The sequence below is a fragment of the Alosa alosa genome, chromosome 7 (assembly GCF_017589495.1).
Source record: "Alosa alosa isolate M-15738 ecotype Scorff River chromosome 7, AALO_Geno_1.1, whole genome shotgun sequence".
Taxonomy (NCBI): Eukaryota; Metazoa; Chordata; class Actinopteri; order Clupeiformes; family Clupeidae; genus Alosa; species Alosa alosa.
This window is the reverse complement of record NC_063195.1, coordinates 1116969-1129020: the sequence shown is the minus strand read 5'-3', so window position 1 is coordinate 1129020 and position 12052 is coordinate 1116969. Positions and strand designations below refer to the sequence as shown.

Genomic DNA, 12052 nt, shown 5'->3' with positions numbered 1-12052 from the left:
CATGACTGAGCAGGACTGTGCATTACCTTTTTTGTCAGATCATGGAGAGATTTCAGGTGTGCAATAACTTTAAAAGGAGTTTTCATATGTTAGGGTGGTGTGGGCGATTACTATTGAAATGTTAAAACTGAATTGTCCACTGAAATCAGAACTTAAACAACCCCTGAATTCATAATGGTGGGTGGGTATAAATTGGGTACAAATTTTAACCCAAATTATTAATTGCACAAAACGATTGTTTTTTTTTTGTTAAAAACTTTGAAATGAACAAACTGAACAAAAATGTTGGTAGTGTTGCATAGGCCTACACAATATTGATAATTTAAAAGTACAAATCTCATAGGCCTATTATTTAGGAGGACTACCCTCCCAAAAAAAGGGGTGACGGTATGTTTGTTTCAAATGAGTAGCCCTCCATATGATTTCGGGTCTTCAGGTAGCCCTCATTCCCAAAAAGGTTGGAGACCCCTGACCTACACTATCCCATAGAGACACAAGGGTGAGTTATAACTGAAGGACCTACACAATCCTATAGAAACACTAGGGTGAGTTATAACTGAAGGACCAACACAATCCTATAGAAACACTAGGTGAGTTATAACTGAAAGACCCTAACTATCATATAGACACTAGGGTGAGTTATCCTATAGAGACACTAGGGTGCGTTATAACTGAAGGACCTACACTATCCTATAGAGACACTAATCCTATAGAAAAACTAAGGTGAGTTAATTCCTTTGGTCATATAGACACACAAAGGATAGTTGTCCCTGAAGGACCTGCACTATCTGCTGTGGTTATTCCTTTGTCCATATGGAAGGTTAGTTAGGCCTGTGTTCAGATGAATCTAGGGATAGTTGTCCCTGTCTTTACCTGTGTTCAGATGAATCTGCTGTGGTCTATTCCTGTGTTCAGATGGAAGGTTAGTTGTCTCCCCTTCCACAGACTGGTGGTTATTCCTTTGTCCATTTAAAAGGTTAGTTAGGCTTGTGTTCAGATGAATCTAGGGTGCGTTACGTTTGTCTTTAGGCCTGTGTTCAGATGAATCTAGGGTGCGTTACGTTTGTCTCCCCTTCCACAGACTGGTGGTTATTCCTTTGTCCATTTGAAAGGTTAGTTAGGCTTGTGTTACGTTTGTCTCCCCTTCCACAGGCCTTTGTCCATTTGTTCAGGGCTTGTGTTCAGATGAATCTAGGGTGCTTTGTCTTTAGGCCTGTGTTCAGATGAATCTAGGGTGCGTTACGTTTGTCTCCCCTTCCACAGACTGGTGGTTATTCCTTTGTCCATATGGAAGGTTAGTTAGGCTTGTGTTCACAGACTGAATTCCTTTGTCCATTTGAAAGGTTAGTTAGGCTTGTGTTACGTTTGTCTCCCCTTCCACAGACTGGTGGTTATTCCTTTGTCCATTTGAAAGGTTAGTTAGGCTTGTGTTACGTTTGTCTCCCCTTCCACAGACTGGTGGTTATTCCTTTGTCCATTTGAAAGGTTAGTTAGGCTTCCACAGACTGGTGGTTATTCCTTTGTCCATTTGAAAGGTTAGTTAGGCTTGTGTTACGTTTGTCTCCCCTTCCACAGACTGGTGGTTATTCCTTTGTCCATTTGAAAGGTTAGTTAGGCTTGTGTTCCGTTTGTCTCCCCTTCCACAGACTGATGTTCTGTGGAGTCAGAGATGAAGGCTGGTGTACGCTGGTCTCTGCTCTCTCCTCCCACCCCTCCCACCTGAGGGAGTTGACCCTCACAGGAGACCAGCCAGGGAGCAGTGGGATCAGACAGACTGCAGAATTCCTGGAGAATCCTCTCTGTAAACTCAACATAATCAGGTTAGTTCTGTAACAGAACCTGCTCCATAAACTCAGCATAATCAGGTTAGTTATCATCTACAACCTGCTCTATGAACTCATAATAATCAGGTTAGTTCTGTAACAGAACCTGCTCTATAAACTCAACATAATCAGGTTAGTTATCATCTACAACCTGCTCTATGAACTCATAATAATCAGGTTAGTTCTGTAACAGAACCTGCTCCATAAACTCAGCATAATCAGGTTAGTTCTGTAACAGAACCTGCTCTATAGGAGCAATGTAATCAGGTTAGTTCTGTAACAGGCTCTATAGGAGCAATGTAATCAGGTTAGTTCTGTAACAGAACCCGCTCGATAGGAGCAATGTAATCAGGTTAGTTCTGCAACAGAACCCGCTCTGTAAACTCAACATAATCAGGTTATTTCTTTTTTTGAAATTCAACTTTTTTTTATTGATCAAACTTTAAACACACACAAAAAAGGTCCACACAGTACATAACATTGTCCTATTGTACATAGTTTCCCTATACGCCACCTTGACATCTCCAACAGAAAATAACAGTAATAATAAATGGAAATAGAAATATAACGGTTGTCATCAGATTGTGTACCCAGAAATCATCCCAGATCATTCGTTTCTCATCATTCAGCCTTTCCAGCATTTACGGCATTGACCCAGTCTTTTAATTCCAAAGTTTTAACACACTTCCAATTACGTTGAATAATTCTTAACGTTGTGATACAGCAGAGTTTTACCACAGTGAATGCCTGTTTTGATATGCTTGGTACCACTGACTTGTCTCCAAGTAAGCAAAGTCTGGGATCAGCAAGCAATGAGAAACCCAGCCATTCTTCTAATATTCCAAGGATTTTGCACCAAAATGGGTGAACACCCAACTCCCATAGCATATGGAGATATGTACCATCTTTTTCCTTGCACTTCCAACATAAGCCATTTTCAGCAATACCCATCCTATGAAGTCTAAAAGGAGTATAGTAGTACCTACAGTACCCATCCTATGAAGTCTAAAAGGAGTATAGTAGTACCTACAGTACCCATCCTATGAAGTCTAAAAGGAGTATAGTAGTACCTACAGTACCCATCCTATGAAGTCTAAAAGGAGTATAGTAGTACCTACAGTATGTACCACTTTATAGTGGATACATTTTCCTTTTGCTTCCCTGATGTTTTTACCCACATTTGACATAATCTTCAACCATTCACCTTCATCAAAGTCAACCCCTAAATCCCTCTGCCATATTAATATCAAACTGCAACAATTATCTGCAGTTACATTAATGATTTAATTATAACACACAGATGCAGTATGGGCTATATGTGGTTGCTGTATGTAAGTAAGCACAGGGTTCTCATTGAAATTAAATTTGTCTCCAACACAATGTCTGATTTGCAGGTTTTTCCAAAAGTGCCCATTCCCTTCTATATTGTATTTTCCCACCAAGTCAGAATGTGACATAAGTTGTCCATCCACATATAGGTCCTTCACTGTTGCTATGCCTTTAAGAAGCCACTGTTTCCAAAACACCATTTTCTTTTCAATGCGAATGTCCGGGTTATTCCACAATGATGCATAGGATTGTCTGTAGTGTGACAGTTTGAGGAGTTTATGGATTTTACACCAAACATATCGCGAGTGTTCGATCACTGGGTTTGGCTCCTGTATTGGTCCAGGGCATTGTGAAAGAATGTCCAAGGGCTTGAATGGAGATGCATGGAATTTGACCCAGTCCAGGTCTGAGTCAGTATTTCTCCAGTGTTTTGCAAGCTGCGCCATTTCAAAAGAAAGGTCATACATTTTCACATCTGGTAGTCCAAGTCCTCCTTTATCTCTCAAGGCACACATTTCACATCCGGTAGTCCAAGTCCTCCTTTATCTCTCAAGGCACACATTTTCACATCTGGTAGTCCAAGTCCTCCTTTATCTCTCAAGGCACACATTTCACATCCGGTAGTCCAAGTCCTCCTTTATCTCTCAAGGCACACATTTCACATTTTACTCATTTTAATGCAGGGTCTTTTTCCTTACCACAGGAAGTCCTTAACAATGTTGTTATTTCTCCTGAAAATTATGTCTGGAATGTTCAAGGGCAACATCATAGATATGTAATTAAACTGAGGAGCTACAACCATTTTGATTACATTCACCTTTCCCCACAGAGTTAGTTTGAGGTTCTTCCATTTTTCCACATTATGTTGTATCTCTGTCAGCAAGGGATCATAGTTTAGAGCCATAATCCCCTCTAAATTCTGAGTCAAGCGCACACCAAGATACTTCATACCTGTAGGAACCCATTTGAAACCAAAACCAGTTACCATGTGACAATAACATGTCCTTGTTATTGGCATTGCCTATGATTTTCCCCAGTTTATTTTGTAGCCAGAAACAATTGAGTATGATTCTATTACCTCCATCAGTAGTGGTAAAGAAGTGGATGGATCACTCATTAATAACAAAATGTCATCGGCATATAGCATTAGTGTCTGTTCTGTCTTAGTCTCTACCTTTCAACCCTAGGATATTTGGGTCCTTCCTAATCTTAATAGCCAAAGGTTCCAGTACCATGGTAAAAAGCAATGGGGACAGTGGACAACCTTGGTGGGTGCCCCTAGATACTGCGAAAAATGGAGACATCATACCATTGGTCATTACTGCTGCTCTCGGGTTCTGATACAGCAAACTAACCCATGCTCTGAAGACCTTGCCTAAGCCAAAATTTGTCATAGTTTTTTTTTTAATATTTATTTTGAGCTTTTTTATGCCTTTTTAATGATAGGACAGTGGAGAGTGACAGGAAGCGAATGGGAGAGAGATCAGGGGTGGGATCCGGAAAGGACCACGGGGCGGGAATTGAACCCGGGTTGCCGGCGTACGGTGCAGGTGCCCCAGCCAGTTGCTCCACAGCTGGGGCCAAAATTTGTCATAGTTTTAAACAAAAAAATTCCACTGAACTGAGTCGAACGCCGTCTGCGCGTCCAGTGATAGTGCCACCCCTGGCGTACTTCAGAGTACTTTAGCCACATAAGATGCATTAATCTCCTTGTATTGTCAGCTGATGATCTTCCCTTTATAAAGCCTACCTGATCTTTATGGATTATCTTAGGTAAGACCTTCTCCAAACGTGATGCTAAGACTTTTGCTAATATTTTGCAGTCCACGTTTAAAAGACTAACTGGTCTAAAGTTTGCAGGCTCAGTTGTGTCCCGATCTTTCTTAGGTAATAGTGTTATATAGTGTCATAAATGAGTCAGGCAGACAATTGACTTGAAATGCTTCATCAGTATTGAGAATATTTTCATTTCTTCAATAGGGAGGTCTGAACCTGGGAATTTTTTCATTGATTTTTTTAGATGCTAATGATTTTTTTTGTGATCGTCGTGCAATTAGTTTTCCTCTTTTGATATAGGCCTTCTGTTGTTTTAGACAAAAGTTTGCCCAAACTGAGGATAATCTCATGTATATTTAAGTCAAAAAATACTGGAGATCAGATCCTTAGTTCCTTTTTATTTTAGATGCCGCCAGCATTGTGCTAAATGTTTCTCTATATTTAAGTCAAAAAGGAGATCCTGTAATAATGAAGTATTTAATCTCCATCTTCCTTTTCTACCTATATCTGGGTTTAGAATGATACCCCAGTTCAACCATAGCATGATCTGACAATGCAATTGGTCTGATTTTACAGTTTATGACCTTATTAATAATATCTTGTGACAGTAAGAAAAAGTCCTTGAATGGGATTTGTGGGAATGCGAGATTCCCTTTTTAACTAATCTCCATATGTCATTTAGACCTAAATCCTCCACCAACATATGAAGGGTAGTGATGGGGACGAGACCGCCTATGCCGAGTCCGAGTCAAGACCGAGTCTTTGAAGGGTCGAGACCGAGTCCAGACCGAGTCTGTTGGTTTTCAAATACAGTCGAGTCCGAGTCAAGACCGAGTCTTTGAGGAAGCAAGTCCGAGTCGAGACCGAGTCCTTTAGGAGTCGAGACCGAGTCGAGACAAAGACCATAAAAAAATGTCAGTTTTAATATTCATAATTTAATATCACCCCAGTTAATAATTAACAGTTAGGCCTACAGACTAAGCTAGATTGGGAATTGTTTAGAGGAGCAGTCTTAACGTCTTAATATGGACTATGCTGACCTACAGACACTCACCGGCAGCAGAGCCATAGAGATAAATAAACGGCTCTGACGGCAGTATCTTTGCATTGCACCATGGGATGTCATTTTCAAATAATGCCGGTCAACATTGCATTTTATTATTATTGTTGTTATGTGTTGTCTGTTTTTTTATATGAACATAAAAAATGCGTTGGTCTCGAAGGACTCGGTCTGAAATTACGAGTCCTTCTCCTCCCACTGTGGTCCGAGACCGAGTCAAGAGTCAAGAGTCTCGAGAGGTTAAAGTCCCCGGCTAGGATTATTTGCCCACTTTTACTCCCCAAAATTGTATTTAAATTAAGGATAAAGCATCTGCAGTATTTGGTGCATATACACTGCACAGAATTACTTTTACACCATTAATAAGTGCTTCAATACATATAATATCATTCTCCCCTCTTTGTCCTCAGTTTCTGATATTATATTAAAGTTAAGGTGCTTATTAATTAGAATGACTACTCCATTCTGTTTGCTAGAGAAAGAAGAGTGGAAAACATGTCCCACCCATTCTCGTTCCCTTACATGACTTTCTTGTATAAAGGCTATATCTGCCTGTTTTTGTTTTAGATAAGATAACACCTTTCGCCTTTTGATAGGACTTCCGCAGCCGTTAATATTCCACGTTACACATCTAATATGATTACCTGTTAACATAAATCATAATGGGGATACATGTCAAGAGGCTGCCCCCTAGTGGGTAATGGCGTAGTATAGGACATTCATTTAAATTCTGAAAAAATAGTTGGACCTTTGAAACAAAACCAAACATTTCAGTAACCCCCCATGAAAAAGTAAACAACAACGTATAACATTGTCAGTACCCCCCTCAGCAAACACAAGAAAATAAACTAACAAAAAAGAATGAATAAAGACCCGCGGTCTTCTCTCCACAAACCCTGATTCCGGTCCGTGGCGTGCCGGGTAGCCCCAAGGGCTATTCCTGAACAGCAGCACAATTAGCTAGTAGTCCCACCCACCAACACCCACATCACCAGCTCCCCATCCAAGCTACCGTAAAATGAGTGCTCACATCATTATTCAGTTGACCCACCACAGCGCTCTCGAATGAACTTCTCAGCCTCCTTGATGGAAGTGAAACTTTGCTCCTTCCTGTTCCATGTGAAACGGAGGGATGCTGGAAACGCAAGTGTAAACCTCACGTCGAGTTTACGCAGCATCTTCCTTGACGCAGTGAATTCTCAGAAGAAATACACTCTGCACTCCCTCCATTCGATAGACCCTTTCTCTTTGGCTGCCTGTAAAACCTTCTCCCTCGCGGATGTGCGCAGGAACTGGATCAAGACGGTTCTTGGTGGTTTATCCTCGGCGTCATTGCCGGTAGCCCTCGATGCTCTTTTAGCTTTGCGCTTGCCCACACGATAAGTCCCTTCAATCTCGAACTCTCCATCCAACTCGATTCCCAGCCCCTCGGATATCAGCTGTTGAACGCAGTTGACAAGTCCATCTGTTTCTAATTCTGGGTTAGATATAAGAAGGAGAGCCTGCTTAAGCTAAAAGTAGCCTATAATGACTGTCTCAGGATTCTCTTGAAGAAACCAAGAAGTACCAGGGCAAGCCAGCTGTTCTGTAGGCTGGGTTTAACTACTTTCATGGCTTTGGTGAGAAATCTCACTTTCAAGTTTATGAACAGGCTGGACCGATCCATGAATGAGCTTATTGTTCAGATAGTAGATCCAAGTCGTAGCTCTGTAAGGTACATGTCAAAAATATGGGAACACTGGTATCTGTGCCTTCATTAGCTCTATTCTTCTGTTGTTGCTGTATAGAATGTGTATATATGAATGTGTGATGTTTTATTGATCTGTGTACAGTATTGTCTTCTGTGGGCCTTGAGCCTGTAATAAAGTTTATATAATTCCTCCATTAGATCGATCAGTCTCACATTCTTGCGACGATTCATATTTTCCAGTTCCTCAATTCGGTTATACAATGCCTCCAAACGTTCATCTGCTCTCTGGCTGTCTTCAGTTAGCCTTGATGTAGTATCCTCAACCGCTGATATACAGTCCTCTGCTTCAACCCATCTCACCTGAAGTGAGCTCACAGAATTCTTTAAATCCGTGACTGTTTCTTTAATCGATGATACAGCTTTGGCGACCGTTTGAAGTGTGGTGGCAATTTTACCCATTTCGGATAACACGTTGTCCATTTTGGAGTGTTCAGGTGTCGGCGAGGTCTGTCTTGTAGCCATGCGGGCCGACGATTTTCCTTGGAAATATTTCGATGTAGATGACGATATCTGGAGCTTTTTTTGCAATATTGGAAGCGCTATATATAATGTTCAATTGTGGTAACAACTTTGCTTAGAGTAAGGAGTAAATTTGTACGGATATTGTAATTAAGTTGGTGGGTTTAGGGACCGACGAAACTATGCTACCATCTTTCTTGGTTGCTCCATGTGACTCCAAAATCAGGTTATTTCTCATCCATAAACTCAACATAATTACATTAGTTCTCAAAATGTAATCAGGTTAGTTCTCATCTAGAACCTTCTCTATAACAGCAATGTAATCAGGTTAGTTCTCAAACAGAACCTTCTCTATAAGAACATAATCAACATAATTCAGGTTCAGGTTAGTTCTCAAACAGAACCTTCTCTATAAGAGCAACATAATCAGGTTAGTTCTCATCTAGAACCTTCAATTTCAATTTATTGTGCTTATATAGCGCCAAAACATTACACATGTATCATGGCGCTTTACAGAATGTAGGCAATCAGAGAAAAAGAAAAGAGGGAGAAAAGAAAAGGAAGAAAGAAAGAAGGAAGGAAAGAAGGAAGGAAGGAAGGCCCGGGGTAACAGGGTAACCGGGGTAACCGGGGTAACAGGGTAACCGGGGTAACAGGGGCGAGGAGGAAAAACTCCCTAGCATTGGAGATGCATGTAGGAAGAAACCTCGAGCAGATCCATGACTCAAGGGCCTGACCCATCTGCCTAGGGTCAATACGGACAGTAAGGTCTGTATACAATGACAAATGCATATGACAGTCAGGTGTGGAGAATAGGACATGGTGTTTAAAGCACCTGGAGTGAAGGTTACAGAAGGTGGGATGATTACGTGTCTGGTACGATAAAGCATAATCATGATTTAGTGAGAGAAAGTGCAATAGTCCGGCGTCGGAATTGTCCAGGAAAGAAAGTTGTGATGGGGCCAGTGGTGGGTCAGCAGACAGGCCAGAATCCGGGCAGAATTGTCATAGGCAACGTAACGGGAGTGCAGAGAGCAACGTAATCAGGTTAGTTCTCATCTAGAACCTTCTCTATAAGAGCAACGTAATCAGGTTAGTTCTCATCTAGAACCTTCTCTATAAGAGCAACGTAATCAGGTTAGTTCTCATCTAGAACCTTCTCTATAAGAGCAACGTAATCAGGTTAGTTCTCATCTAGAACCTTCTCTATAAGAGCAACGTAATCAGGTTAGTTCTCATCTAGAACCTTCTCTATAAGAGCAACGTAATCAGGTTAGTTCTCATCTAGAACCTTCTCTATAAGAGCAACGTAATCAGGTTAGTTCTCATCTAGAACCTTCTCTATCAGGTTAGTTCTCATCTAGAACCTTCTCTATAAAGAGCAACGTAGGTTAGTTCTCATCTAGAACCTTCTCTATAAGAGCAACGTAATCAGGTTAGTTCTCATCTAGAACCTTCTCTATAAGAGCAACGTAATCAGGTTAGTTCTCATCTAGAACCTTCTCTATAAGAGCAACGTAATCAGGTTAGTTCTGTAACAGAGCCTGCTCTATAAGAGCAATGTAATGCAGGGATTAAAGTGAAAAAAAAAAAATCGTTTGACTTTTTCAGGCCATAAGTCATACGTTGTTCATATCTATAGAGATAGCACCTCTTTAACGGTCGCGACCTATTGGTTTTTAATGTACAAAAAGATGCAAACAGCAAAGTAAAGGGAGTATTCGCCTTATTCACAAGGCGGCCATTGTTTAAACCAAAACGAGGCTACAGGGTACACTTACTATATAATTAATGCCACCTACAGGTGAATGCATAGAACCTAACAATCCTATGGGTTGTGTACCCTGTAGCCTCGTTTTAGCCGCCAATGGCCACCATGTGAATAAGGCGAATTGAGAGTGTTCTTGATTGAGATTGAGTTTTCCTAATGAACAAAAATATATTTTAGTACCATCCCTGACCATTAAGGGGAGATTTAAAGGGGAGATTTTTTTCTTGTTAATATGCAATTCAACACCAAGTAAAATCTATAAAATCTAGTTTGCAAGACTTCCCATTTCCTCATCAAAGTAACGAATCAGAACATTCTAGATATTGTTCATATTTCCATTTGTTGCCTCATCCGCATTTAATGAAAACATGGTAATTTTGAGTTTTACAGACAACTCAGTTTTCCAATGAGCAGCAATACTGTGTGTGCTCATGCAAGAGGGCTGCACATTTGATAACGACAATCTGGAGACGGTGCTTTTGTCTTCAGCAACAGATTGTATAAGGTTGACAAGAGGTTGCGATATGGTGAGGGACAGGTCGTGTTGCACTATGAAAGAACATGCGTAGCCTACTTTCTAAACGTAAAAACGGTCAGCCATAGATAAACGTAGCCTACCTCTGTCGTGGTGGCTAGTTGCACCAGGTAGGGAAGATGTCCTGAAGTGCACGAACGTTAACCTTATGGCGGTCTTCTGATTGGTGGCGTGGTAAAACGTTTTCCTATTGCATCCATAAACAATTTTCTTTGCAGCGAACCCGGCGCAAAAAAAGCAAACCCTGGCACTTTAATTTCTTTACACCATGGCTTGTTAGTTCTCCCCCGTTTCCAACAGCTGCCCATCTCCATTTATTTTTTTAACTTTTGACACCTGCCTTCCATTAGCAACAACGCATCCATGACAGCTAGTGGCCTTGCCAAATAGACGCACACAAATCATGACGCTAATATATAAATTAATAATATTTATAGCAAAGTTTTAAGTTGACTATTTTAATTGTATGGTTATTTTTTGTCAACATACACTCACAACCTACTGTCGTTAAAAGTGAGGCCTAAGCAAAATAGGCTACAAGGCTGTCTGTGCGTCACAAACAGACTGACCCCCTTATTCAACAGTCCGCGATGATGACAGTGATATTATTATTTTTTTTATGCTAACACGCTCAGTCAAAACCTTCCGTCGCAAATTGTGAAAAACATTGTTGTACATGTCATAACAGACGGGATAATAATTTGCATAGGCTACGGTTTATATTGCGTCGCTTTACACATAATGTTAGTTGCATTGATTAAAAAACTGTAACAATAATAGTAGCCTACATCGGGTGGCATAGCAGGCTATCTGTCAAGTCATAGGTGACACCCAAAATGAATGACCTCCCCTGACAAGAGTTCGCGATAGTAAGAAATTGTCTACTTTTAACTAAGACTAAGAAGAGAGAACACATCACCCCTGTGTTGGCTGAACTGCACTGGCTCCCTATTTCCTATAGAATTGATTTTAAGGTTATGTTAATTACTTACAAAGCTCTGAATGGCATAGCACCTTCATATATCTCTGAGCTTTTAATATCTTATCAACCACAAAGGAAACTTAGATCATCCAATTCAAATCTTTTAATCGTACCCAAAGTGCTCCACAAACAAAGTGGAGAAGCTGCGTTTATCCATTATGCCCCCAAACTATGGAACACCCTGCCTCTGTACATCAAGCAGGCGAGTTCAGTAAATATTTTTAAAAGATCTGAAAACATACCTGTACAGGAAAGCTTTTAGTTAACTCATCTTATCCTGTAGACTACATTTTCAGATTATTCTACATCTGCTACTATTGGAGGGCGCAGCCAGCCAGAAGCAGATGGGCTCCCCCTATTAAGTCAGGTTCTGCTCAAGGTTTCTTCCTGGAATATGGGAGTTTTTCCTTGCCACAGTTGCCATATGGCGTGCTTGTGGGGGGTAAGAGGGTTAAGGCTGCCAGTCTTATGACATGTAATTTTCTATATTTTTGATATGTTGCTGAGTAGATCATAAACAGCAAAGAAAAGTGATTGATAATGACTGACTGACTATTATTGTGTTAC

General features: G+C 40.6%; 1 protein-coding gene across 1 annotated transcript in view; it reads left to right on the top strand.

Moving 5' to 3' along the window:
• Window positions 1-12052, top strand: part of LOC125297547 (NACHT, LRR and PYD domains-containing protein 12-like) — a 49536-nt gene that overhangs the window by 33457 nt on the left and 4027 nt on the right. Inside the window, exon 11 of the mRNA XM_048247964.1 lies at window positions 1647-1820. Coding sequence (XP_048103921.1) covers window positions 1647-1820 — 174 coding nt within the window. The remainder of the gene's footprint in view (window positions 1-1646; window positions 1821-12052) is intronic.